The sequence below is a fragment of the Hippopotamus amphibius genome, chromosome 5 (genome assembly GCF_030028045.1).
Source record: "Hippopotamus amphibius kiboko isolate mHipAmp2 chromosome 5, mHipAmp2.hap2, whole genome shotgun sequence".
Classification (NCBI taxonomy): domain Eukaryota; kingdom Metazoa; phylum Chordata; class Mammalia; order Artiodactyla; family Hippopotamidae; genus Hippopotamus; species Hippopotamus amphibius.
The window spans coordinates 77,869,032-77,893,724 of record NC_080190.1 but is presented as its reverse complement, the minus strand read 5'-3'; the positions used below and the strand labels follow the sequence as shown (position 1 = coordinate 77,893,724).

Below are 24,693 nucleotides of genomic sequence, written 5' to 3'. Positions count from 1 at the left end.
CAGAACCTGCCTCCTGGGGTTGTTATAAAGAATAAGTCCGTTAATACACGTGGAGCACTTAGAACAGGGCCTGGTACATGCTAAGGCCCATGTAAGTTTTCACCATCATTACTGTTTAGTTTTATCAGCAACAGTAGCAGACAGAAAAGCAGGATGCCTGGGGGCTAAGAGCATGGGTTTTGGAGACTGGGTTTGCATCCTGTCTCTTCTACTTACAAGCTATATGTCTTTGGCCAAGTAGGTACCCACCCTGTGCCTCAGTTTCTTCGTCTGTAATAGGGAGTTAATAATAGCATCTACTTCACTGTGAAAATCAAAGGATTTTATGTAGGTAAAATACACGCAAGACTATCACATTTGCTACAATTACCGCGACTGCACAATTACCAGCACCAGACACCACCAGAGGTGCAGCTACTAACACACAATAAGAACCCAGAACTCCCACCTCCTAAGTCTCAGGAAGCACTGAGGCAACGTTTCAGATTGTGGGAATGACATTTATAGGGACAGCCTAGCACATGGTATCATTTTTTCAAACATATTCCTTACTGGTCGTCACTAATTCTGACCTCTCTCACACTAATTATCAACGGGCACACAATATGTGTGGATCCTGTGGGTGACACACCTGGACTAGATGACCCTCCAGGTCCCTCTGCCACCACCTGTATACCCCTCAGCGCATCTAGGTGCTCAGAGAGAGGAGGGGCCATAAGTGCACAGGCAGCGAAGGTATGAATCCCCGTCTGATGTGAGCAAGCCTCCAAGTTGCTTGCTGGTGGCTCTAAGCATAAACACGCAGCAAAGGGGGTGTACACATTGTCGGCAACAGGCTGCCTTCTCACAATTGGCCTCAGGAAACACGAAAAGTCAACATTTACTTATCGTCATAAGCAACACCACAGAGGTCACTTAGATCATTTAAACGGATTTGCTCTATCAGTAAGGGCATTTCAAAGTAAAACTAAAATAATTCTAAGGTACTTATTTGACATACACACTTTCTATGTAAACAGCATAATTTTATATAACAAAACTCAATAAGTTTGTACTCTGAAGGATTTTGGAGGAGACACTGGTGTGGATTCTTCTAGCTTCAACCTCGAATATACTGAAAGAGTCGTAAGGCTTAGAAGACATGAAGTCATGAAGATTAAATGCCATGCAGATATCCACCTACAGTCCCAAGTTTAGGAGATGCATGGGGACATTTCTGGTGACCAGGGCCCCGTACTACAGAGGCCGGTCTTTCTGCTGTTTCACCACTCATCTTGAGACAGCCCTTCATTCAGAACTGAATTTTGCCGGCCTCACACCTCACATGCCCACCTTACTGTCCTCTGGTACAAAAAAAGAGGGAGGCTAACCCTAGGGTAGCAAGTTTTGTTTCAAATACCAATTCTGATCACATAACAGTGGGTACCTGAAGCATGTTCTTCAAAAGGATTTTGAAGAGTCAAAACCTAACTCTAACAGGGAAGATTACCTTTTCTTTATTGAAGCATAGTTGATATATAAATTATGTAAGTTACAGGTGTACAATATGGTCATAAACAATTTTTAAAGGTTATACTCCATTTATAGTTATTATAAAATATTGGCTATATTCTCTGTGTTGTAAAATATATCCTTGTAGCTTATTTTATACATAATAGTTTGTACCAACCGCTTCCCCTGCCCCATACTGCCCCTCCCCCTTCCTCCCTCCCACTGTTAACTATTAGTTTGTTGTCTATAACTGAGTCAGTTTCTTTTTTATTATATTCACTACTCTGTAGTATATTGTTGTTTCCACATATAAGTGATATCACCCAGTATTTGTCTTTCTGTATGGTTTTTTTCACTCTGCATAATACCCTCCAATTCCATCCATGTTGCTGCAAATGGAAAAATTTCATTTTCTTATAGCTGAGCTGGATTCCATCCATCTTCATTAACTATGCACCTGATGATGAACACTTAGGTTGCTTCCATATCTTGATAACTGTAGATAATGTTGCTATGAATATTGGTGAGCATGTTTCTTTCCAAATTTGTGTTTCTGGTTTTTTTCGGATATATACCCAGGAGCGGAACTGCTGGGTCATGTGGCAGTTCTATTTTCAGTTTTTTGAGAAAGCGCCATACTGTTTTCCACAGTGTCTGCACTTACATTCCCACCAACAGTGAACGAGAGTTCCCTTTTCTCCACATTCTTGCCAACATTTGTTGTTTGTGTTCTTTTTGATGACAGCCATTCTGACAAGCATAAGGTGCTATCTCATTGTGGTTTTGATTTGTATTTCCCCACTGATTAGTGATGTTGAGCATCTTTTCATGCACCTGTTGGCCATCTGTGTATCCTCTTTGGAAAAATGTCTGTTCAGATCTCCCGCCCACTTTTTAATCAGGTGGTTTGTTTTCTTTGATGTTGAGTTATATGAGCTGTTTATATACTTTGGATATTAACCCCTTACTGGTTGTATCATTTGCAAATATTTTCTCCCATATTGTAAGATGTCTTTTTGTTTTGTCAATAGTTTCCTTTGCTATGCAAAGGCTTTTAAGTTTAATTAGGTCCCATTTGTTTATTTTTGCTTTTATTTCCTTTGCTTTAGGAGACAGATCCAAAAAAATATTGCTACAATTTACATCGAAGAATATTCTGCCTGTGTTTTCCCTCTAGGAGTGGTACGGTTTTCGGTATTACATTCAGGCCTTTAATCTATTTTGAGTTTATTTTTGTATGTGGTTTTAGAGAACGTTCTAATTTCATTCTTCTACATGTAGCTGTCTAGTTTTCCCAGTACTGCTTACTAAAGAGTGTCTTTTCTCCATTGTATATTCTTCCCTCCTTTGTAGTAGATTAATTGACCATAAGTGTGTGGGTTTATTTCTGGGCTTTCTGTCCTGTGTCATTGATCTGTGTGTCTGTTTTTGAGCTAGTACCATCCTGTGTTGATTACTGCAGCTTTGTAGTATAGTCTGAAGTCAGGGAGCATGATTCCTCCAGCTCTGTTCTTTCTCAAGATCATTTTGGCTATTCAGGGTCTTTTGTGTTTCCATACAAATTTTTAAATAATTTGTCCTAGTTCTGTGAAAAATGCCCTTGGTATTTTGATAGGGATTGCATTGAATCTGTAGATTGACTTGGGCAGTATGGTCATTTTAACAATGTTAATTCTTGCAGTCCAAGAATCTGGTATATCTTTCCACCTGTTTGTGTTGTCTTCAGTTTCTTTTATTAGTGTCACTGTAGGTACTGTTTTGGACATGTTCCTGTATTACTAAGAACTTGAATTTTCTACACTGTAACAAACTCAAAGACACCATCAGTTATTCTCAAAACAGTACCTGCTAGCAGCTGCCAACCTTCTGGTCTCAAGCTCTCCCCTTGTAACTATGCAACCATTTGGGACCCCACGGGTCCCTGCTTAACAACCACCGTTACTTTTTGCCAGCTCCAATCCTAATTCTTGACAAACAGCTTATGTAATTTTGCAGTTTTTGCCTTTATAAGCCTCCCCCATTTTGTAGTCTAGTGGAACACAGTCAAGAGCTTCTTGACTTCTTGTCTCCCAGGCTGTAGTCCTCAGTTTGGCTCAGATAAAACTGTTTCTGTTCTTATTGTAAATTGTTTATTATATCCACTGACATAAATAAATACATTTTCCTCTCTACATTTTCAATGTTCTCCAGTGTTTCATGCTGAACTGATATTCATTTAAAAATCATAATTAAAAGTTATTTAAAAAAAGCTATTGGTTGCATTTGAATTGAGTTTATAACATTTTTTCTTTCCTTGAACAAAAATCAGAAATTTACAATGATAAATATAAGTGCTACCAAAAAAAAAACTTTGTAAACTATTTGCTTTTGTGTGCTACTTTAAATTTACCATTTTGAAGAATTTCAAACTCTATTCAAAATGATTTTATATAAGGCTTCTCAACTAACAATTAAGCACTACACATGCATGTGTTTTTTTGACCAAAAAGATGTTTTCTTCCCAGAAAAGTTCACACGCCACAGAAATCTTGGACAAGTATACCAAGGGTGGGTGGGAGAGAATATGTATCTTTTCACAATGACATGATAAATGTACAAATGTTCTTAGCTATAAAGTGAAAGTAAGACAATCAAATTTGTTCCTGATGAAAAAGGCTGCTATTCGAATAACCAAGATGCTATTCAATAACTAAATTTCTAATACACATAACTTTTTAAACAACAAAAGAATAAGATTATTGGTAAAATTTTTCTCTTGCCACACAAACAAAAATGTTTACATGGATATAAGAAACTTTACTTTCTTTAAAATCATTGAAAAGTCTGTCCTCTCATTAAAAAAGCATAAATAACAACCATGAGTTTCTTTAACATTGTAAGTTACCTCTCAAGTCTTTCTTGAGTTTTCTGAGGTCTTTTTGAAAATCTTCAAATTTCATCTGTGAGGCCTGAAAGAGGTCCTGGGGTTCGGGCAGTGGAAACACACACTGCTCCTTCCCGGCGTCCTGATGAGTGGGAAGCACAGAACGTTTAAATGAATGAGGACAGAACAGCAGCAATGACAAAACAATGACAAACACGGCCAAATCGCTCAACAACAGGAAGTAATAAAATGTGACTCTATGTAAAAACTGTCTCACCTCATCAAAATTGCGAAGATAATAGGACACGATATATGACAAAAGGCTTCTGCTATTGTCCTAGGCAGAGAGACCAAAGTGAGTAGCAATACATTTTTTAAATTATTAAATATACAGCGTTAAATACAATTCATTCCAGTAAATCCACACATGTAGATGAGGACGTTTAGGATGAAAGGTGAAGTTCTCTGATTTGTGTCACTTTAGTTTAATGGCCCAGACGGTCTTGTTTCCCACTGTTCCCACCTAAGCCCCACAAGGAAGCACAGCTGTTTCAGGGTGAGGTCTCAGCTGTACACACCTTCCTGTTTTCATCCTCCTCAAGCAGACAATTAGTTCATTAATTTTATGTTTTTATTATTGAAAGGTATAACTACTATATAAATTGAAAAGCCTAAATATTACAAACATTTCTGCATGGCTGGACCAACAGGGGCCACTCCAACAGGCAGTTTGATTGAGGCATGTTAGTATGTAGATTAAGAAAATTTAAGAGTTAAGTATTATTGCAAGTAAGCTGGAGCTGTAAAAATGCAAATACACGTTATAAATTGTATTAGCAACAGAGATTTAGGAATTAATATCCATGCAGCTATAAATAATGCAATGCGTGTAATTACAAAGAAAGAAATTGTTTCATATCTAACAATCTTCAAGGAAGAGCTTTCCACCTTCTTTCCAGCATATTTGGAGGCACTAATTTTTAATTCTTTTTCATTGCTCAAAATTAGAGCTAGATAATCTGGACGTGTGAAACCAAATACGTATTTTTAAAACACATCCTATAATACAAATTTTGTTTTCTGGAATGTTCAATCTAACCATGATTTTTCTCCCATTGATAAAAAGAGCAACATCCCTTTATAATCAGGTTTGGCATGATATGATAATATACCTATTAGACTTCTCATATATATAACTGTACATATCCATCACACTGAAATACACAGCTGTAATAATAAAGGTAATACATTTATTGGAAACAGGATTGCTTATAAAATGATTTAAGCAACTGACTTCCTTCGTCTTTCCTAACTTGTAAATCAGTGAAATGATCAGAAATACCCAAATCAATGAACAAAATGCTTATTAAATGCCTGCTGACAGGCACACTGAGTGGAAGTTAATTCTGCCTGATCCCAGGAACAGCTCCACCCAAGCAGGTCTATGTAACTATATAGATACAGTTATCTTTATTTTATAGAGAAAGAACCAAATAGACTTTGCATAGCTCTTGTGAGACTGCAAGTGAAATTATTAAAAAATCTCACTTCTTGATTATTTTTTATCTAGATTACTCCTTATTTAAATTAATGAAATTTAACTTACAGGAGGACTAAGATACATCAACCAATACAAAAAACAATAATCCCTTATTCATATATAATTATGATCAGAATCTATTGCAGATTCATTTTTATAAGTAACATTATATTGATGTGATTTATATGCCAACGTTATTTGCAAAAATTACTTGTTTCAATCCAACAATCAGTTGTTAAGGACTATTCACAAACTACCATGTGTTTAGAAGAAAGCTTTTGTTTTTGAATAAATGTGATTTATTAGGTTGACATACTGGAGGTTTCCCCAAAAGTGTGTATTGTACAAAAAAATAGCATTTGAACAAATATACCCCAAAAAATTACAAAATTTATATGCTACTGGTGTTCCAAGCAAGGACTATGTCTTTCCCAATTTTCGAAAAGCACAGTGTCTGGCATTTCATAGAAGCCCGATGAAGGCATATTAAATGAACATATGAGTGTCTATGAGTGAATAAACTGTGAGTTGTTGACCAGCAGAAAAAAGCAAAAAAAAGTATCTCCCTCCTATTAGGGAGATTATCAACTTATCCAGGAGGGACAATTCTCTATACTTTCCTTTTTATAGGCCAACTGTTCACTTAATATTTTAAACACATTTCCTTTGTAATTTCCTTCATCGTATAGTTCTTTGTGAAGATTCTTTGATCAGAGAAACAGAATTCTATTATTTTCTAAGTTTATGTCAGACTTTAACTCTGACCACTGTGGTGGTTTCCCTGGTCTTATATTTCTACTGACACTCTCATAATCTCTTAGATGTTAATTTTAAACAAACACAACTAAGGAAGTAGAATAAAAAAAAAATTAGGTTTGCAAAAGGGCTTAGATGTTCCCATACATACCAGTATCAAGGAGAGGATATGCAGAAAAAGAGGATAATCTTTTAAATTTTACTTACAAACTACCTTCACTCGTCTTTGTTTTGTTTTTAAAACACGGGCCTGTTGGCCTCCATTGTTTAACATGGAGAGAAGAAAGTGATGGATACACTGTCTGATTTATAGAAATCAACTAGTCCTCAGATCTAAAAGGATAACTATTAGCAGACATGGTAAAGATAGTAAAAAATAATTACTTTTATTTTAAAATATTATCTTCTCAATTATTCATTAGACACAGGATTCAAAGTTAGTCACTTTAGGAAACAGTATTCTTCTCTAGATCACAAATACATGGTGGCCACTACTTCTATCTAGCTCAGAACACAAAGGAACTTTTGACCTTGGGACATAAATATTTATCACACTGGTTTAGAGTCAAACTTAGAATTCAGCAAGATGTCCAGTCCTCAATTTGCTACGTTCACTCACCCGAAATACTTACACTGCTTTTGACGTCTTTCAGCTTCGGGAGAATGTCTAACCCGAAACCATCTGCCTGTCCCCGAGTCTTATTTCCACCATTCATGTAGTTGCCAAAGGCAAGAACCAAACCCAAAACCTGCATGACCCCTGAGCCATTTTTTAATGTCTGTAAAACAGGATAAAAAAGAATTTCTCGCTTACACAGAGTCTTATTTGAATTATTTTAAATCAGTGGCCGATATTCATATTATACTAATAATTTTGGGTCACATCCAAGCTTCATCAGTGCTCATTTTAGGTATATTCAACAGCAGTGTCTCCAAAGATAACTTTAAAAAAGGTGCACAACCCACAAGCATGCAGGTTGTGCTTCAGTACCTGAGGGGTACCAGCCTAGGTCATTTCTGTGATGAAACTGCACGGAAAACAAATACGGCTGCGATATCAGAACCACCACAAAATAATATCACTGCCATCAGCCTAACGATACCTGCCTCTGTGCAACGCAAATTTTTGGCATAAGCTGTGGGAAACCAAGACGTAGTTACAAAGTTTAATTTCCAAATTTAGATTTATCCCTGAAAGGTTCACACTCACTTCTTCCAAAACACACAGTTTAACTTGAATTTGTACATCACTTCCTCTGAAAATGTGTCTTTCATGACATCTTACTACTTTTCAAAATGATTTACCACAACCAGAACGCATGGCACCATTAAATTTGTACAGATTGTTTTCAATGTTAATATTGGTAATTTCTGCCAAGCGTTTGTTCTTTGCTGTCAGGAGAATATTTATCTTCTGTCGAGTCATACAGCTGTTCCTGAAACATTTGGTTGGAATCACTAACAATTTGTTGAGCGGCCCTCCCCAAAACGGAGGAAAATAAAGAAAATGCCTTCAAATGGCATTCGGCGGGCAGTCTGATGGAGGAGGGGCCCGTGAAAAGGGAAGCCTGTGCTTTGGAGGAAGCCGGTGGACAGGAGCCTGCGGGGCTGAACGCCCAGTGACCGTGCCCAGCAGCGCTGCCCTTGGGTCCCTGCGTCCTCCTGCGCATTTGCTTTGACCTTGATGCTCAGTCATCATACATTCTCTTCGGTGGGACTGCAACCCTTCAAATTTTATGAGTATTTACGGTAAATAAAAGACAACTTGTTTGAAATATGAACACGACTGAACACAATTAAATATCGGAATCCAAGCATCAGCCCCCAATGGACCAGCACCCACCTCACACAACTTCTGTAGCAGCTCCAGTTTGCGCCGAATTGAGCAAATGCTTTCTGAAAATGTGGACTGAAACAGGATGCAAAAGACTCGCTCTGAAAAGTTGGGGATTAGTGACAGTTCGTAAAGGAACCTAAGGAAATAAAGCCAAGTTAAGAGGAAAAAGATGATGCCCATATACACGCTCATCCTCACATCATTCATGACACTGATACACAGAAGATACTTCGTTTTCTGAATGGAAAGAGCCCCCCTGCCCTGGATGCTGCCCGTGGGGCCGAAGATTGCTTACTGCTCAGGTTTGTCCAGAGATTTGGTGTTTTCCTTGTCTTTGGAGGTCCGGCCGTGCTTTTCAATTTTTTCCAGTTCATCGGACTGTGCTCTCTGGAACAACAAAACCCAAGTGATTTTTAGGTAATGATGATCTTAAGCACAGCAAAACTCTATATAGTTTCGTATTTCTTAGCATCTGTTTGAAGTAAAGCTTGACTTAACTCACAAGAAATTTTAAAGTGTACATATGTTTAATGCAAACCAGATCATCTCCAAATCTTCCAAATATTACTGGCTACTAGTGACATGCAAAATATTTATTCCAGCATGCTTTAAAACAATACAGCTTCCCTCTCTTGTTTCTTAGCTGTTTATAATACTCTCTAGAATGTAAGAAATTCATTTTAAAGTGGTATTTCTTATTCAGAAATTAACCAAGTCAAATTTGGAAGTAATTTGATCCTAAAGCTGTTATAAGATTTTTAAAGGGAAAAATACCTATTTAACTACTGAAATCATTGTTTGTATCTATTTTGGGGGGGAAAGAAAAGTACAATTGAATTATTAGGTCATGGAACAAAAATAAAAGATTTGGATTCTTCTGAATTTTTGATACAAAAATGGCTCCAGGCTTTTCTTCTCAGGTGTCGTCTTTCACCTCTTAAAATCTCAAGCTAAAAATTCGTCGTTCTAAGTTTGCTTCTTTATAGGAGAGGATCCTGTGCATTTTAACAAAAGGTAGAAGATTTTATAGGCTTCGAGAAACACAAACTTATTCTTTGTGGAGAATCTGGATGATTTTTTTTTCAGTCTTGTCTCTGTAATTCACAAAGCTGTTTCAAAACTGCCAAAATACTACATTTTCTAAGTGCATTAAGAAGTTTGAGTAGACCACCCTATCTTGGGTTTGAGTCTAGTTCTCAGAAATTAAAATCCCTTCAACATCATTTGCTGTTTACACAGAAAAGCAGTTCAGACACAAACTTCTGTAGATGACAGAACCTGATCGATTTCTAGAGACTACAGATTTCCTTTAAACAAAGCTATGTTCTGTTTTGAATTCACTGATTGTCTTGGAATGCAGGTTTTTCTGTTGATGGGATTAACTAGCAAAGACTAGTTCCTCCTGGGAAACTTCTTTAAGCAGGGAAAGAAGATTTGATGACAGATGGCTAGATCTTCTGAGGGTTTGATAAATTTTGCTTCTTTGCAACAGAAGGATACTGAGAAGTAAAGGTACAATGTCCACTGCAAAGCCTGTCTTGGCCACCTTGATCCCCATACCACCAGTCTCTCTCTAGAACAACCCAGAACCTTGTGTTTGCTCTGTGTTGTGCTACATGCACCACAGTGTCCCACTGGTGATGCACATACATGCCTACAGCCTCTGGAGGAGAACAGCCATGTCTCGTGTATCTCTATGGTCCTAGTGACCGGTACGGTTCACAGTACAGTCAGCCAGCCCTCTGTATCCTGGGTTCCGCATTCACGGATTCAACCAAATGCAGATCCAAACATTCAGGGAAAAAAAATTCCATAAAGTTCCTAAAAGGAAACTTGAATTCCCTGCGCTCCAGCAACCACGTACACAGCATCTACACTGCATTAGGCGTTATAAGTAATCGAGGTGATTTAAAGTACATGGGAGGGTGTGGGGGGGGGGCATAAGAAAGTATTGCACAATTTTATTTAAGGGACTTGAGCAACTGCGGATTTTGGTATCAATGCCCCGCAGATACCAAGGGATGACTATGTAGTTAGCAGTCAGTAGCTTTTTTTAAAACACTGAAAAATTAGGTCAGTAATTGAATACAAAAAAAAGAATGCCTCTAATCCCGGGAAGAAGAGAGAGGTAAGAGGAAGAAAGATACTGACAGGACACTCGAAATAAGAAGCACTGAGGACATGATGATACACAGACAATGCCAACTGTTTACCATCATCCTGAGAGTATAATGAGAGTCCCTATGAGATAATTTGAATCCAAAATAGACACCTATGCCTGCATGAGACAGTTAGTCATTTCAAGTACTAGGATACAAACAGGCAGATAAAGAAATAAGAATATGCCCTGTAAAGGTACACATGACCTCACGCACCTGTACATTCATTCCACACAACTTGCCTGTGTACCCATCTTTCATCTCTTATGCAGCAATACTGGTGTGTATAAAGGTACAAGAAGCAGGACTAAAACATGGTAGGTTTTTAAGCAATATTCATCAAATCCACAAATTGTGCATCAGTACACCAAGACCCACCACTTCTTCTTGCCCATCATCCCAACTTTCTCCTTGTAAAACATGTGGGATCCAGCAAAGGTCAGTTATTTCTACCTGTCAAGACCCCATATTCTTACTCTTATCAGCAACCGTCAACTATGTCAAACTAGTGATGCAAATCTGTACCAGAACCTAGAGGTCACCTGGATAATTCTGGCTTTGTTTGACCCCTAAAGTGAAGTTAGTCTCAAGGGTTCTTCTCTGGTCCATCAGTTTGAAGTAATCATCAGGGTTGGGCTTTAAATAGGATGAATTTTAGGGATTTATTCATCCATCCATTAAATCAAAGGCCAACTGTTTACCAGGCATCACACCAGACACTGGAGATAAAAATATATACGCTGTGCTTCAGATTCAAGGAAAATCCCACCACATGACACACCATGTTGCTCACAACACCACTCTTACTTGCTCAACCCTGCTATAGCGATCTTCCACTGTTTTTTTGTCTTTTTTTCTAAATTTATTTATTTTTGGCTGTGCTGGGTCTTAGCTGCAGCTCGTGGGATCTTTGTTGCTGCATGTTTAGTTGTGGCATGCAGACTTCTTAGTTGCAGCATGTGGGCTTTCTTAGTTGAGGCATGTGGACTTCATTTATTTTATTTTTATTTTTTTTTTATTTTTGGCTGCACTGGGTCTTTGTCGCTAGCGGCACGCAGGCTTTCTCCAGTTGTGGTGAGCGGGGGCTACTCTTTGTTGTGGTTCGCAGGCTTCTTACTGCAGTGGCTTCTCTTGTTGTGGAGCATGGGCTCTAGGTGCACGGGTTTCAGGAGTTGCGGTACTTGGGCTCAGTAGTTGTGGCTCACAGGCTCTAGAGCGCAGGCTTAGTAGTTGTGGTGCATGGGGTTAGCTGCTCCGCGTCATGTGGGATCTTCCCAGACCAGGGATCGAACCCGTGTCCCCTGCATTGGCAGGTGGATTCTTAACCACTGAGCCACCAGGGAAGTCCCAACTGCTTTTTAAAACTGTATATAATCCTCTATAAGAAGGGGATGCTAGTGACCTCACTACCATACCAGTGGTGATAAGAGTTATTTGTTGAAATAGGTTCATTTTTCCTAAGGGCCAAAGACATGGGCAAAGTAACTACACACGCACACGTCAATGAACAACATCAAGGCATTTCCAAGTTCCAAACGTTCAAATAACAAGCCTTCCCTCTCCCGGTCTCACAAGACTAGATCATTTCAGTCTCTAGCACAGGGACTGTCTTTTGGCTACTTCCTTCCTTTACTGCACATCCCTTCCCACTCCCACCCCGATGACCTGCAGGTTTGTACCAGAATTTCCTTTTCTCAAGATTTCTTGTTTGCCTAAATATGAAACAGACCTATCACTGCTCAGTTGGAGGCTTTCACCAGTTACTAAAGCTTCACTGCGCCTGACACCCAGACACACCCTGCACCCAACTGCTAGCCAGAACTGACCCGGATGCCTGGCTGCCAGCCCCAATTCCACCAGGTATTTTGACCTCCATGGCCCTAAACCCACATGCCCTGCAACGGAAGGCTGCTTTTCCAACTCCTGAGAAAAACCGTAGCTCCCAGAGAGGATGGGGCTGGGGAACAGGGCTGCAGGGGGAGAGGAGGCTGCTGAGAGGGACAATGTGCTTTTCTTAGGCCGAGTCTCTCGACGGCTCTCAGCCAGTGTTTCTCAAGTGGGGTTCCAGGGAACACTGACTTGGGTCCTGAGATTCATTAAGAATTGCTGTATGGTACATGCAAAATAAATACTCCCAGAAGCTATGTTGTTGAAAAAAACGATTTCATGTTAACAGCGATCCTCATAATTAATTGATCATAAAATGTGGGGGGGGGTGTGGGTGTGTGGGTGGGTGGGTGAGAGAGAGAGAGAGAGAGAGACAGAGACAGAGAGAGACAGAGAGAGAACATGACAGAAGGCTGACTGGCAGGGAACCTTCACAACCTGAGGAAGGATATAAGCTCCCCGGGTTTTCTTTCCTCCTTCATCCCTGATGGGGTGCTGGAGAAGTCTGGACCCCGGACCACCTCCAGACAAAGGACTGGAGAAAAAATGTCTGGCAGAAAAAAATCTTGTTCTTAATACTGGTCCTACTCCAGCCAAAAACCAAAAGAAAAACGGACCCCTCCTGAAATCAGTGTGGCCGAGAAGAGTATCGAACTCCCCCCACCGACGTGGCAGTGGTGCAGTAAAGCTGGCTGGCAGGAGGCAATGCTACTCAGGGGTCCGCTTCCCCAACATCCTCCCCGGTGTCTGGGGGATGGGGGGGCAGCGGCACAGCCGGCACTTCCACCCCACCGGCAGCAACGAGGCAGAATGAGGTGACTCGGAGGGGTGACAGTGAGCCTACAATCTAATCAGAAAATGGGCAAACGACATAGACGTCACCCAAGAGGACACACAGAAGACAAACACACGCAAAGATGGTCATGTGCCATTAGGAAATGCACATTAAAATCACAAAGAGCTATTACCACACACCTATCTATTACAACGACTAGCATTTAAAAGATGGTGACAGTACCAAGGATGTAGCAAAATTAGACCTCTCCCACATTGCTTCTGAGGATGCTAAAATTGTACAGCCATTCTGGAAAACAGTTTGCCAGCTTCTTAAAAATACATTCTAAATATACATTTAACATATACTGGGCATTTATCGAGAAGATGATAAAGCTTATATCCACATGACAAAGAATGTATATGAATATCCATAGCAGCTTTCTTTGTAATAGCCAAACCCTGAAAACAACTCAAATGTCCCCCAATGTATGAAACAAATGTTGGGACATTCACACCATAGAACACTATTCAGCAATGGAAAAAAATAAGCTTTTGATACACTCAACACTTGGATGGATCTCAAGGGAATTATACTGAGTGAAAATAAGCCAGTAACAAAAGGTTACAGGTTATATCTTATATGATTCCATTTATATAACACTCTCAAAATGACAGAATTACAGAGACGGAAAACAGAACAGTGACTGCCAGGGATTAGGAATGGGGAAATGGGTCTTTTCAGTAGTGGAACAATTCCGTATCTTTTTTTTTTTTGGCTGCACCACGCCACGCGGGGCTTGTGGGATCTGTTCCCCAACCAGGGATTGAACCCGGTCCCCGGAAGTGAAAGCACCAAGTCCTAACCACTGAACCGCCAGGGAATTCCCAACAATTCTGTATCTTAATTGCAGTGAAGGTTACATAAATCGACACATGATAAAACTGTATAGAACTACACACACAAACAGGCAAAATCAAAAAAAGGTCTATGGGTCATACCAATGTCAATTGCCAGATTTTAACACTGTACTACACTTTTGTAAGATGTTATCACTGGGGAAAACTAGGTGAAGGCTACACAGTACCTCTATGTACTATGCATGTTGTGTCCTGTGAATCTGTAATTATTTCAAAATAAAAACTTAAAAGAAAAAAATCAACACAGTCCACTGATCATCTGTTCCTTTAAGTCCCCAAATACGTTCTTCCTTTGAATATCCAATCTTGGTCCAGACACCCAGGAAAGAGGCCGACGTCAGTCTCTCCCCTCCCACGTCCAGTTAGGCAACACTTCCTAGCTCTCCAGCCCTGAAAAACCTCAGGAGCAGACTTCCTCTCCCATCTCACCGCCACATCCACCCCTGTCGGTCTCAGCCCCTCCTAAAGCCAATTCCAACTCTTCTGTGGGTTACCTTCCTCCAATACAGAATTCCTCACCCCAGATCAAACTGCTCCAACCTGCTGGCAAAGTCCTCATCTCTTCTCTCAGGCTTATAAAAACATGGCGTAAACAGCCCCAAACTTTGCCTCACTATGAAGAATGCCCAGGGGCCCCCAAACCAAGTAACTGTCACCTCTTCAGCAACTGTCCCGTTCTTTCCACAGAACTCCACCCCAGCACTTGTCACCTTGGCCTGTACTTATTTAGTTATGTATCTGACACCCACCATCTGATTTGGTAACCATCCATCTGATGGTTAGTTTCTCTCTTTTTAGTTGAATAAAAAATATGCATGTTAGGTACATTAAGAATGAAATAGCCTTTTCTGTGTTAGACTGGGGACTTCTTAGCAATTTCGAGGGGAAATGCTTCTGCATTATTAAACGACTACTTAAAATATACTTTTTACACATTACACATTCCCGAGTTTGTGGGTGGTCTCTATACTATTTGTTGACTTGTATTTTTTCTAATCTTGAAAACTAGCTTTTCAAGACATATACATTATAAAGTCCACAGACTATACTACAGTCCACAGATCTTTCCTCCCAGGTAAAACAAATAACTGGAATATTGTTAAATGCTAAGCGCTGAGGGGAATTTGCAAAATGATGGTCACAGACACACAGCAATCTCAAGTGGTATGTCTAGGGATGAAAGGCTCTTCAGGGGACCTGAAAATAACACTTAACCATATACTAGCAAATCACCATATACTGGTGAGTAAACAAAAAATTCAGAGCCAAATATATATCTGGAATCATTCAATTTCCTAAATGTCAACTGAAAAAAAATAAAAAAACAAACAAGCTAAAAGTTGAGGATTATGTTTTATCCGGGGCCCTTACTGAGGACTATAGCCCAGGATACAGCCTCTCAGATACTCTGAGGGACCGTTCCAAAGAAGTAAGGATGTTTTTGCTGAAAAAAAAAAAAAAAAAAAAAAAACATGTAGTTGAATATTAAAAGATTATTGCTAATCACAAAAAAACAGACATCTCAAGTCAATGATGTTAGTGCTTTTCTATGTATGGGAAGATGCAAGAGTCTGGGCCCACTGAAATTATTCCTTTGGTGTGCACCTCAGCTATCTGGGGCCGACGTCTTGTTTTTCTCCACCCTGAATGTCAGGGGAAACGACAGTGGCTGATGGCTTGACGGCAGGCAACATTCCTTGCTTACTGGCATGGCAGGCAACATTTTTCTTTGGTCCAAAGTTCAGTGAAGGAAAATGATAGGAACTCTGCACCCTTATGAAGAGATCTGACTACTCCTTTAACTGATTAATTGCCAAGCTAAATGTGAGTTGTTGCAATCACGGGCAACAAGGAGGGAAGGATGATGGATATCTCACGGAGAATGCCAAACCCAGCCAATGCTACTCCTGTTTATGAATAATTTCAAGTCAGTTCTCTACTTTGGAGTAACCAAGGCTCTTTGCAGGTACTTACAACAATCAACAATTGCTACCACTGAAATCTCTCTGCCTATATGACCACTCACAGGCCAAACCTGAATGTCTTCTACATAAACTCTTACATTCCTAGTCTAAGTACATTCCTGTACCACCAGCAGAATAAAGGGATTTAAAGAAGGTGTGGTGAAGATTACCACGTTGGCACGAACACTGATCGTGGTTGCTAGCCAATTTCTTCAATGTCCGCCTACCATCACAGAAAATTACTGGGAAAAGTTTAGTGTATGTGTGTCAGGAGAGACTGCCCTCCCAGGAGAGCCGAATAGTCTGTAATTGGACCAGAGCTCCTCAGGGAAGTGTGAACTCTGGCAAAGGCATAATACAGCAATCATCCCTCTATTCTGGCCTCTCAAGCAGTGTCTGTGCTCCCAGCTACAGATGGATGCCGCATCTCCCCTCGCCAAACCTGACACCTTTACAGTCTACCCCTCTTTTTTAGGGGATAGGACTTAAAGTGCCTTATGATACATACTGTGTTAAACTATTATTTCTTTGAATGTTAACACTTGAATTACTTCATGATTATTAAAATTTTATGCATATTGTACCTACTCCCCCAAAAGTATATCCTCCTTGCTGGGGGAGGCAGGGCAGTATGGAACCTAGCATATTTTCTAAAGGCATATTATAGACAAGAGCATAAAGTGGAAAAGAAAATGTGTAAGCATAAATTATTTTTCAAGGTATTAATATCCAGTATTATTTCTACATACGTTATTTTAAGCATTTAATTATTCAATACTATATTTTAACATGAACAATACACATAGCTTTCCAGAAATGAAGCTACCAGTCATATCTAAGAAAAACCTTACTTCAACTTTAGCAAGTGTTCACCATTCTGGAAAATCCTATTAGTAGTGATAAAAGTAATTTTAGCTGCTATCTTCAAGGCGATTATAAATAAAAGGACAAATACTGGTCACCTTTATCATATCTTCTGGTTCCATAATTTACAAGCATTGATGAAATTAAATGCATCATATAATATTACAGATTACTTTGTCATTTCTACTTTATATTAGAGTGTAGACATTAGATCTTTAAAGTTATATATGTAGATAGATTTTCATCCATGAATCTCTTCTCAGGATGGTAAAGGAAATGTGGAGAAAGAACATCACTGCCATTTCAGTAACTAAAGGATGCTGTGGCCATCGAGCCCTCAGCCACTGCAGCCGTCCCGTGTGCTCCCTGAGGGGATTCGGGATGGAGAAAAGCAGGACACTGACCCCAGATAGCTGAGGTGCACATCAAAGGAGTGATCTCAATCAGCCCAGACTCTTGCATCTTCTCATACACTGAAAAGCGCTGAGGTCATTAACTTGAGATGTCTGTCTTTGTGATTAGCAGTAATCTTTTGATGTCCGACTACATGTTTTTTTTCTCCTATATATCCTGGTTCTTCCCTTACCTCTCTGGAAGCGCCCCTCAGCGCTCTCTGAGAGGCTGCATCCAAGGCTTACATCCTCAGTAAGTCTGCCCAATAAAACATAATTCTCAACTTTTAGGTTCTGCATATTTTTCAGTCGACAGAAACATAAATATTTGTTAGGAAAAGGAAGAACTGAATGGACAGGATTGAGAATTAACAGCCTGGTCTAAGGGGTGCCCATCCGGGATGGCTAGTCCTTCTGCAGGGAGCTCACTAAGTAAAGAGACTCAAAAAGGAAAGGGAAGTGGTAACACTGGAGCCTGAAGGGCAAATGTTGCAACGCGGAGTGACAGAGTAAATCTCAAGGCATTCATTCCTGTAGTAGGCCTGGTGATCTGAAACACGAGAGGGTGAGTGGGGAAAAGGAGAAGGTGAGGAGTGGAAGGAAGTGCCCTAGAGGCGTGAGCACAATCTCTCTAAGGCCCCTCACAGACACACTAGGAAGCCAGTGGTACCCAGCTGTGCTTTCCGTGGGCGAGCGGATTCTGTGATGTGGCCCCAGAGACCTGCCTTTCTGTTCTGATGACGAGAAAGTGAGAGTCTTTATTTCAAATGTAAAAGTAAGAACTGACCCTCATATTAACTTTGTAGCACATCTGATCACAGTTCCTCTTTCTCCTTAAAATATATGCCCTCATTTAAGTCACGATCCAAACCTCAATGTTTTTAAAAACATTCTATTTAAGAGAACGTGTCAAAGCTAGTGTCATGATTGCCATAAATAAATGCATATTTCTTTGTAGTGCTTAGTGGGTTCCCAGGGAACACCATACTAAGGGGAAAAAGCAGACATAGAAGTTCCATGATGCTCCATGGAGAAGTTGAGGGGATGTGCGTGGAACATCCATGCTAAGTGCTCTAGAGGTGAGGTCACACCGAGTTTACAATAGCAGGGTCTGTGACCCAGCAGAGTGAAGAAAGAGGAAGGAGGGGATGAGAACGAAAGTTCAGTGATGTTCACTAGGACGAGAGGGTGAGTAGAAGTTTCCCGTCTGAAAGCAGCTCTGTCAGTGCTGCTCTAGTGGTGGGACCAGGAGGTTTTAAGAAGCAGAGGCCAAATGGCTGGAGAGCAAATGCTGGGAGAGCTGTTCTCTAATGACTCCACCCTTGGATTTCACCAAATTAAAATCTCATGTTAAAATAAGGCAGAAAATGTATGTGAGCATTCCCATGCCATTCATTTCCAGTGAAGCCGTATTAATCATTCTAATGTTCATGTCCCAGGAATTCTCTGGAGACAGTTTATCTAAGAGAAACACAGTTATCGAAAACTCATCAACTCCTTTATGATGTGGAAGGCAGTGTCACATCCCAGATGAACAAGAAAGAAACAATTTCTGGATTTTACTAAGTCCACAGCATCGATCTGTAAGTGATTCAATATCTAAAGCTTTTCTTTTTTAATTCTGAAATTCACCTTAAGCACGTTTATAGTTGAAAATGAGTTACAGGGATTCCAGGAATCAACCCCCCAAAAGCAGTGAAATACAAGAGTATGGTTTTCAAACAGCTCTGTGGGGAAAGACTATAATCCTCTCACACTTGTTTGAAGAAACTAATGATTAGATGTTGCTTAAAACATGAATCCAGTAAAGACCTCTGGGAAGTGATGGGAACAGTCAGTCGATCCAGCTCACTTTCACTAAGGTAACAGTGCACACACCTCTCACAATGCTGTCCTGTAACTCGTGCCGGATCCTTTTCCAGACTGAGGTTCACGGTCAGTCGACCTCGACAGTAAGTAAAGAGCACTACAATGAGGAAGCGTGCCCGGGAAATCCAATCCCGAGAAGTGGAAATTGAAACCTCTCATTCTTCCTACCTTGCCTGCTTTTTTTTCTCCTTCTAATTGGGTTGGAGCTGTTTAATTACAAAGGGATGTGGGTTTTTTCCCCCTTCTTTTTAACATTTTTTCTTGGACTGTACTTCTAATAGGATTTACTTCCAAGGTTTGCTTTTGTCTTACTATTTAAGATTATTTTTGTTTCTTAAACATGAAATAAAGGAAACTGAACCATTATCTGAAAGAAATTCAACCGACGGTTATACGTGGACATTGTTACAGACACATTTCTGATTTGATGTTAAATAATTGACTCACTAAAGAAAAAATAAGGAATCTGTCTCAACTTCTCCTCCATCCCCTCAACCCCCGCCAATCACTCTTTACCAGGCTATTTGAGGAGTATATATTAGGAATCAGAATCAACAGATATATTTAACTAATTGTAAATATTACATACTCTTTTTGAAGAGATTTTACTCTCAGACCTCAACGGTAGTTAATAACCCAGAGTTAACTGTAAAGATTTTTGCTTTTAAAGGCTCAACAGGATATGTTGTATTTAGTGTATCTCTGTGGATTCACTAGGTTTTAGTTTTCCAGGAAACAGGTGCTGGGCCCTCAGGATTGTGGTTTTTGAAATTATGCTGTGTTGAGATTTGGAGACTGCCCCAAAGTCACTGACGCCTAGAAGACAAAGCTCCCGGCCACCACCCATATGCCATCAGGAGAACAAAGATTACGTTCTAAACAAGGCTGTGTAACAAGCGCGCCCATCTGTTTCACAGAGGTCACACAGTCCAATGATGTGGAAGCATCTGGAAAAAAGCAAGCATGTCTTTACAGCAAAGGATTCAGGCTGGCTACGATCACTGTTCTCAAGGGTAAGCAGTGGACCGCCAAGTAGGAGTGTTCCTTTGTGCCCCTGAAACAAGTGTAGCATTGTATGTCAACTACACTTCAACAAAAAAGTGAAAGAGAAAAAAATAAAAAATAAAGTAATTGCTAATTAAAAGATCATTCCCCATGTATTAATAACAAAAAATGAGTTTAACCTGTAGTCTATTGTTTTCTAGGTAAAATTTAAATATCCCTTCGAATACTATTATTAAACTATTAAGGCAAAATTAAGACTCTATTCAGATACTGTTCAAACACTGTTTCAGATCTGAAATGAATAATTACAGTTATAGCAACACAATAAGGTTTGGAAGATTTCCAAGGAGACCCTGAGCCAGACCCAAGCGCACACATCAGGTTTTCCTTCCAGAGGCACCTTCACATGAGCAAGACTTGTGTCCTGCGGAGTGATGAGTGATATGGGAATTACATGCCACATAAGAACAAACCTCCGGAGCCTCGACCCTCCCCACTGTGCACGCCAGCTGTTGGCTCTCAGCCCTCAGTTCACCCCGCTGACCCGGTCCTTGGCAGCGGAGGGGCCTCGGCACTGTGCCCTTCCCTGCGGGCAATACGGTGTGACGCTCTGCCAGTAGGGGCGCCGGAGGTATAGAGGCGGAGGAAGGGGGCTGCCGCTGTGCAGGTGTTGGCCTCCCCTCCATCCCCCCACCCTCCCACCGCAGCACGGTGATCTGCAGTGTGGGTGTGTGAGGACGTGGTGGAGGGGTGCGCGTGCCACAGGCCGCCGTCACAGCCACAAACCAGAGCACGTAGAGCCCCTCGGAGGTTGGCCGTCCTGGCCGAGGCCCAGTGACCTCTTCACTCCCCGTGTGGACACCAGGCACTGTGCACCTGCGCCAGGCAGGGCTCACCTGGGCCATGAGGTCTGTTTCCTGGGCTCTCAGCACGGACACGGCGGGCTCTGGGCTCTGACTGTGGCATCCTGACGCCGGCACGCCTGGCCACAGGCTGTGGCTCACCCATTGCCCTAAGTGTGTTTTCCACTCGCCTGGAGGCTGGGGACCAGGTGTGCCCCGGGCAAACCAGGGCGCTGCAGACACACCTAGCCCAGGGAGAAGGTGCCCCTCCGAGTCTCTCCTCCCTTGGGTCCTCTCCCTCAGCCCTCAGGCACCGTTTAGAGCCATCTTCACATCTTTGTATTCTCCCAGCGCAGGTTAACCATTCATTATAATAAGCTTCCCTGTTTACATTACCCTGAGGCCTCTGTCCCCTGACTGGACCCGGGCTGATACAACAGCTGATCCCCAGAGCCTCACACCCCACTTGCTGCCCTGAGGTGACCAGACTCACATCCATTTGAAAGAATGAGCAGACAACTCAAACCTAACACATTCCTTATCCCCATCCTTCACCGAACCACTTCTACCTATTACTTAATGGCAACCCTATTGTTCAGGCCAAATTCCTTGGGCTTACGCTTCATTCCTCTTTCTCACGGTCTGTATCCAAACCACCAGCAAATTCTATGGACTTATTCTTTAAACTATTTCTAGAATCTGATGATCTGATTTCTCTCCAGCTCCACTGCTCCTTCTGTGGTCCAAGCCATTATCCTCTCTTACCGCCTGTCTCTTACACTCCATTTGCCTCTTTGGTAATCAACTTTCTTTCCAAAACATGAATCCTCTGATCAAAACCCTGCGTTACAGATGTAGAGAACAAACATATGGACATCAAGTGGGGAAAGTGGGGAGGGTGGGGGGGGGGATGAATTGGGAGATTGGGATACCAAGTTGTACACTCTAAATATATGCTGTTTATTGTATGTTAATTGTATCTCAATAGAAGTTCTTAAAAAAAAAAAACAAAAAACAAAACAAAAAAACAAACCCTGTGTTAACTTCTCATTTTACTCACTGTAAAAGTCTAAATCATACAAAGGCTCAAGCCTTCAGAGGAGCTTGTACTCCAACACATCTCTAATCACCTCCACCTTATTCCATTCCTTCACATGGTTTCCTGTGAGCCTTCCTGCTAGTCCTTGAACACATCAGGCTTGCTGCTCACACCCCAGGCAGGAAGTCATCCCTGAAATATCCACGTGGCTTCTTTTCCTCCTCTCCTGCAATTCCTACTTAAAACGTCATCTTTCATATAATATTTAAAATTGTACACACTACCCTAGGCAATCTCCATGCTCCAGAAGGACAACTTTGCTGGATAGAGTACTCTTGGCGGACACTTTTTTATCATTCACTGTTTTGAGAATGTCATTCTGCTCTCTCCTGGCCTGTACAGTTTCTGGTAAGAAATCTGATCATGGCCCCAGTGAGGGTTCCTTTGTAGGGTTCCATCATTTTTTCCTGGCTGCCTTTAAAATTCTTTCTTTATCACTGACTTTTGACAGTTTTAATATAGTGTGTCCTGGAGAAGGTCTTTTTGCACTGAGAACTAGGAGTTCTCTCAGCTTCCTGGACTTGTGTATTCAGTTCCTTCCCCCGTCTGGGAAGTTCTCAGCTGTTATTTCTTTAAATAATCTCTCTGCTTCCTTCTCTCTCTCTTCTCCTTCTGGGATACCCATCACTCTGTCGCCCCTCCCAAAAGAGTTGGATAGTTCTTGTAGAATTTCCTCATTTTTTTAAAGATCTTAATTCTCTCTCCTTTTCTGCCTGAATCATTTCTAGATTTCTATCTCCAAGCTTATGAATTCTCTCTATATCCAATACTTTCTAATGCCCTCTTCATCTTGGAGTTCTTCAGCTCCAGAATTTGTTTGGTTCTTTTTAGAGATTCAATCTCTTTGGTAAAGAATTTCTTCTGTTCAATAATTTTATTCCTGAGCTCACTGAACTGCCTTTCTGAGTTTTCTTGTAGTTTGTTAAGGTTTCTTCAGGACAGCTATTTTGAGTTCTCTTTCACTTGGATAATACTCCTTGATTTTAAGTTTCTTTTCTGGGGGACTGTTGTTTTCATTTTGTGATGCAATGTTACTGTGGCTTTTCATGGTGCGGGACAGCTCTGCCAGCACATCTGAAGTAGAGAACACTTTTCTTCTTTAGGTAAAGTTTATTTTTTTGTTTTCTTGATTCTAACATTTAAACAGGTTTGTAATTACAGGCCCTTTTTCTGTTTCCCAACAGGTGGCGCTGTGGCACGTTTGTGTTTTTCCACCTGCGATGCCTCTGGTTACAGTTCAGGGGCAGCACTTTCCAGCCTCCCCACCTCTGCCGGAGGTGCTGCAGATACGCAACAAAGATCTACTGCATAGCCCAGGGAACTCTGCTCAGTATTCTGTAATAACCTATACAGGAAAAGAATCTGAATAAGAATGGATATATGTATATGTATAACTTAATCACTATGCTATACACCTGAAACTAACACAGGCACTGTAAATCAACTATACTCTGATATAAAAATTAAATTAAAAAAATGTCCCTCACCTGAAGGCCACCATTTAGTTAGGCATAAATTACAAACAGAGAGAAGAAAATATTGAAAACATTTGAACAGAGTCTCAGGAACCTGTTCTAAAATATGTGTCACTGAAATCCCAGGAGAAGATTAGGAGAATAGAGTAGAAAAGAATATTTGAAGGTTGAAAGATGGAAGGTTGAAAGATTTCCAAATGTGATTAAAAAAACCAGAATCACGAAGTCTGGAAAATTGATTCAGACTAAAATACAAAGGAAACAAACGTCTAGACGTATAATGTTTCAATGAGATACACTGGAGGCCGGGGTAAATGGAATATTTTTAACATGCAGAAAGAAAGAAAATGTCAAAGCAGATTTCTACATCCAATGAAAATGACATTAAAAAATGACGGTGAAATAAAGGAATTCTAAGATAAATAAAAATTTAAAAATTAACTATGAAAAGACCTGCACCTGAAGAACATTAAAGACACTTCTCAGGTTGAAGGAAAATACTTCTGGAGGGAAACCTTCCCTTCAAGAGCGAAGGGAAAGGGAGTGATGTCAGCAGGACAGTGGAGTCCTCCTCACCCCCACAGACACAAAGACTCAACAACACATTTACCAACTCACTCCTGCCAAACAGCCAGACCAATCAAAAGGACACATTTGGAGGCATCACACTTCCTGACTTCAAAATATATTATGAAGCTACAGTAACTAAAGCACTGTAGTACTGGCACATAGACCAATGGAAGAGAACAGAGCGGCCAGAAATAAAGCCACACATATTCAGTCGACTGGTCGTCAACAACGGTGTCAAGAATACCCAAAGGGGAAAGGACAGTCTCTTCAATAAATGGTGTTGGAAAACTGTACAGCCATATGCAAAAGATTGAAATTGGACTGTTATCTTACGCCTTTCACAAAAATCAACTCAAAATAGAGACTTAAAGAAAATGAGATGGCT

General features: G+C 40.6%; 1 protein-coding gene across 1 annotated transcript in view; it reads right to left on the bottom strand.

The window, feature by feature from the left end:
* LOC130854242 (formin-2-like) overlaps window positions 1-24,693 on the bottom strand; it is a 239,910-nt gene that overhangs the window by 48,130 nt on the left and 167,087 nt on the right. The window contains exons 14-18 of the mRNA XM_057736971.1: window positions 8,783-8,874; window positions 8,494-8,623; window positions 7,283-7,429; window positions 4,632-4,691; window positions 4,376-4,496 (exon numbers count right to left, since the gene is read on the bottom strand). Coding sequence (XP_057592954.1) covers window positions 4,376-4,496; window positions 4,632-4,691; window positions 7,283-7,429; window positions 8,494-8,623; window positions 8,783-8,874 — 550 coding nt within the window. The remainder of the gene's footprint in view (window positions 1-4,375; window positions 4,497-4,631; window positions 4,692-7,282; window positions 7,430-8,493; window positions 8,624-8,782; window positions 8,875-24,693) is intronic.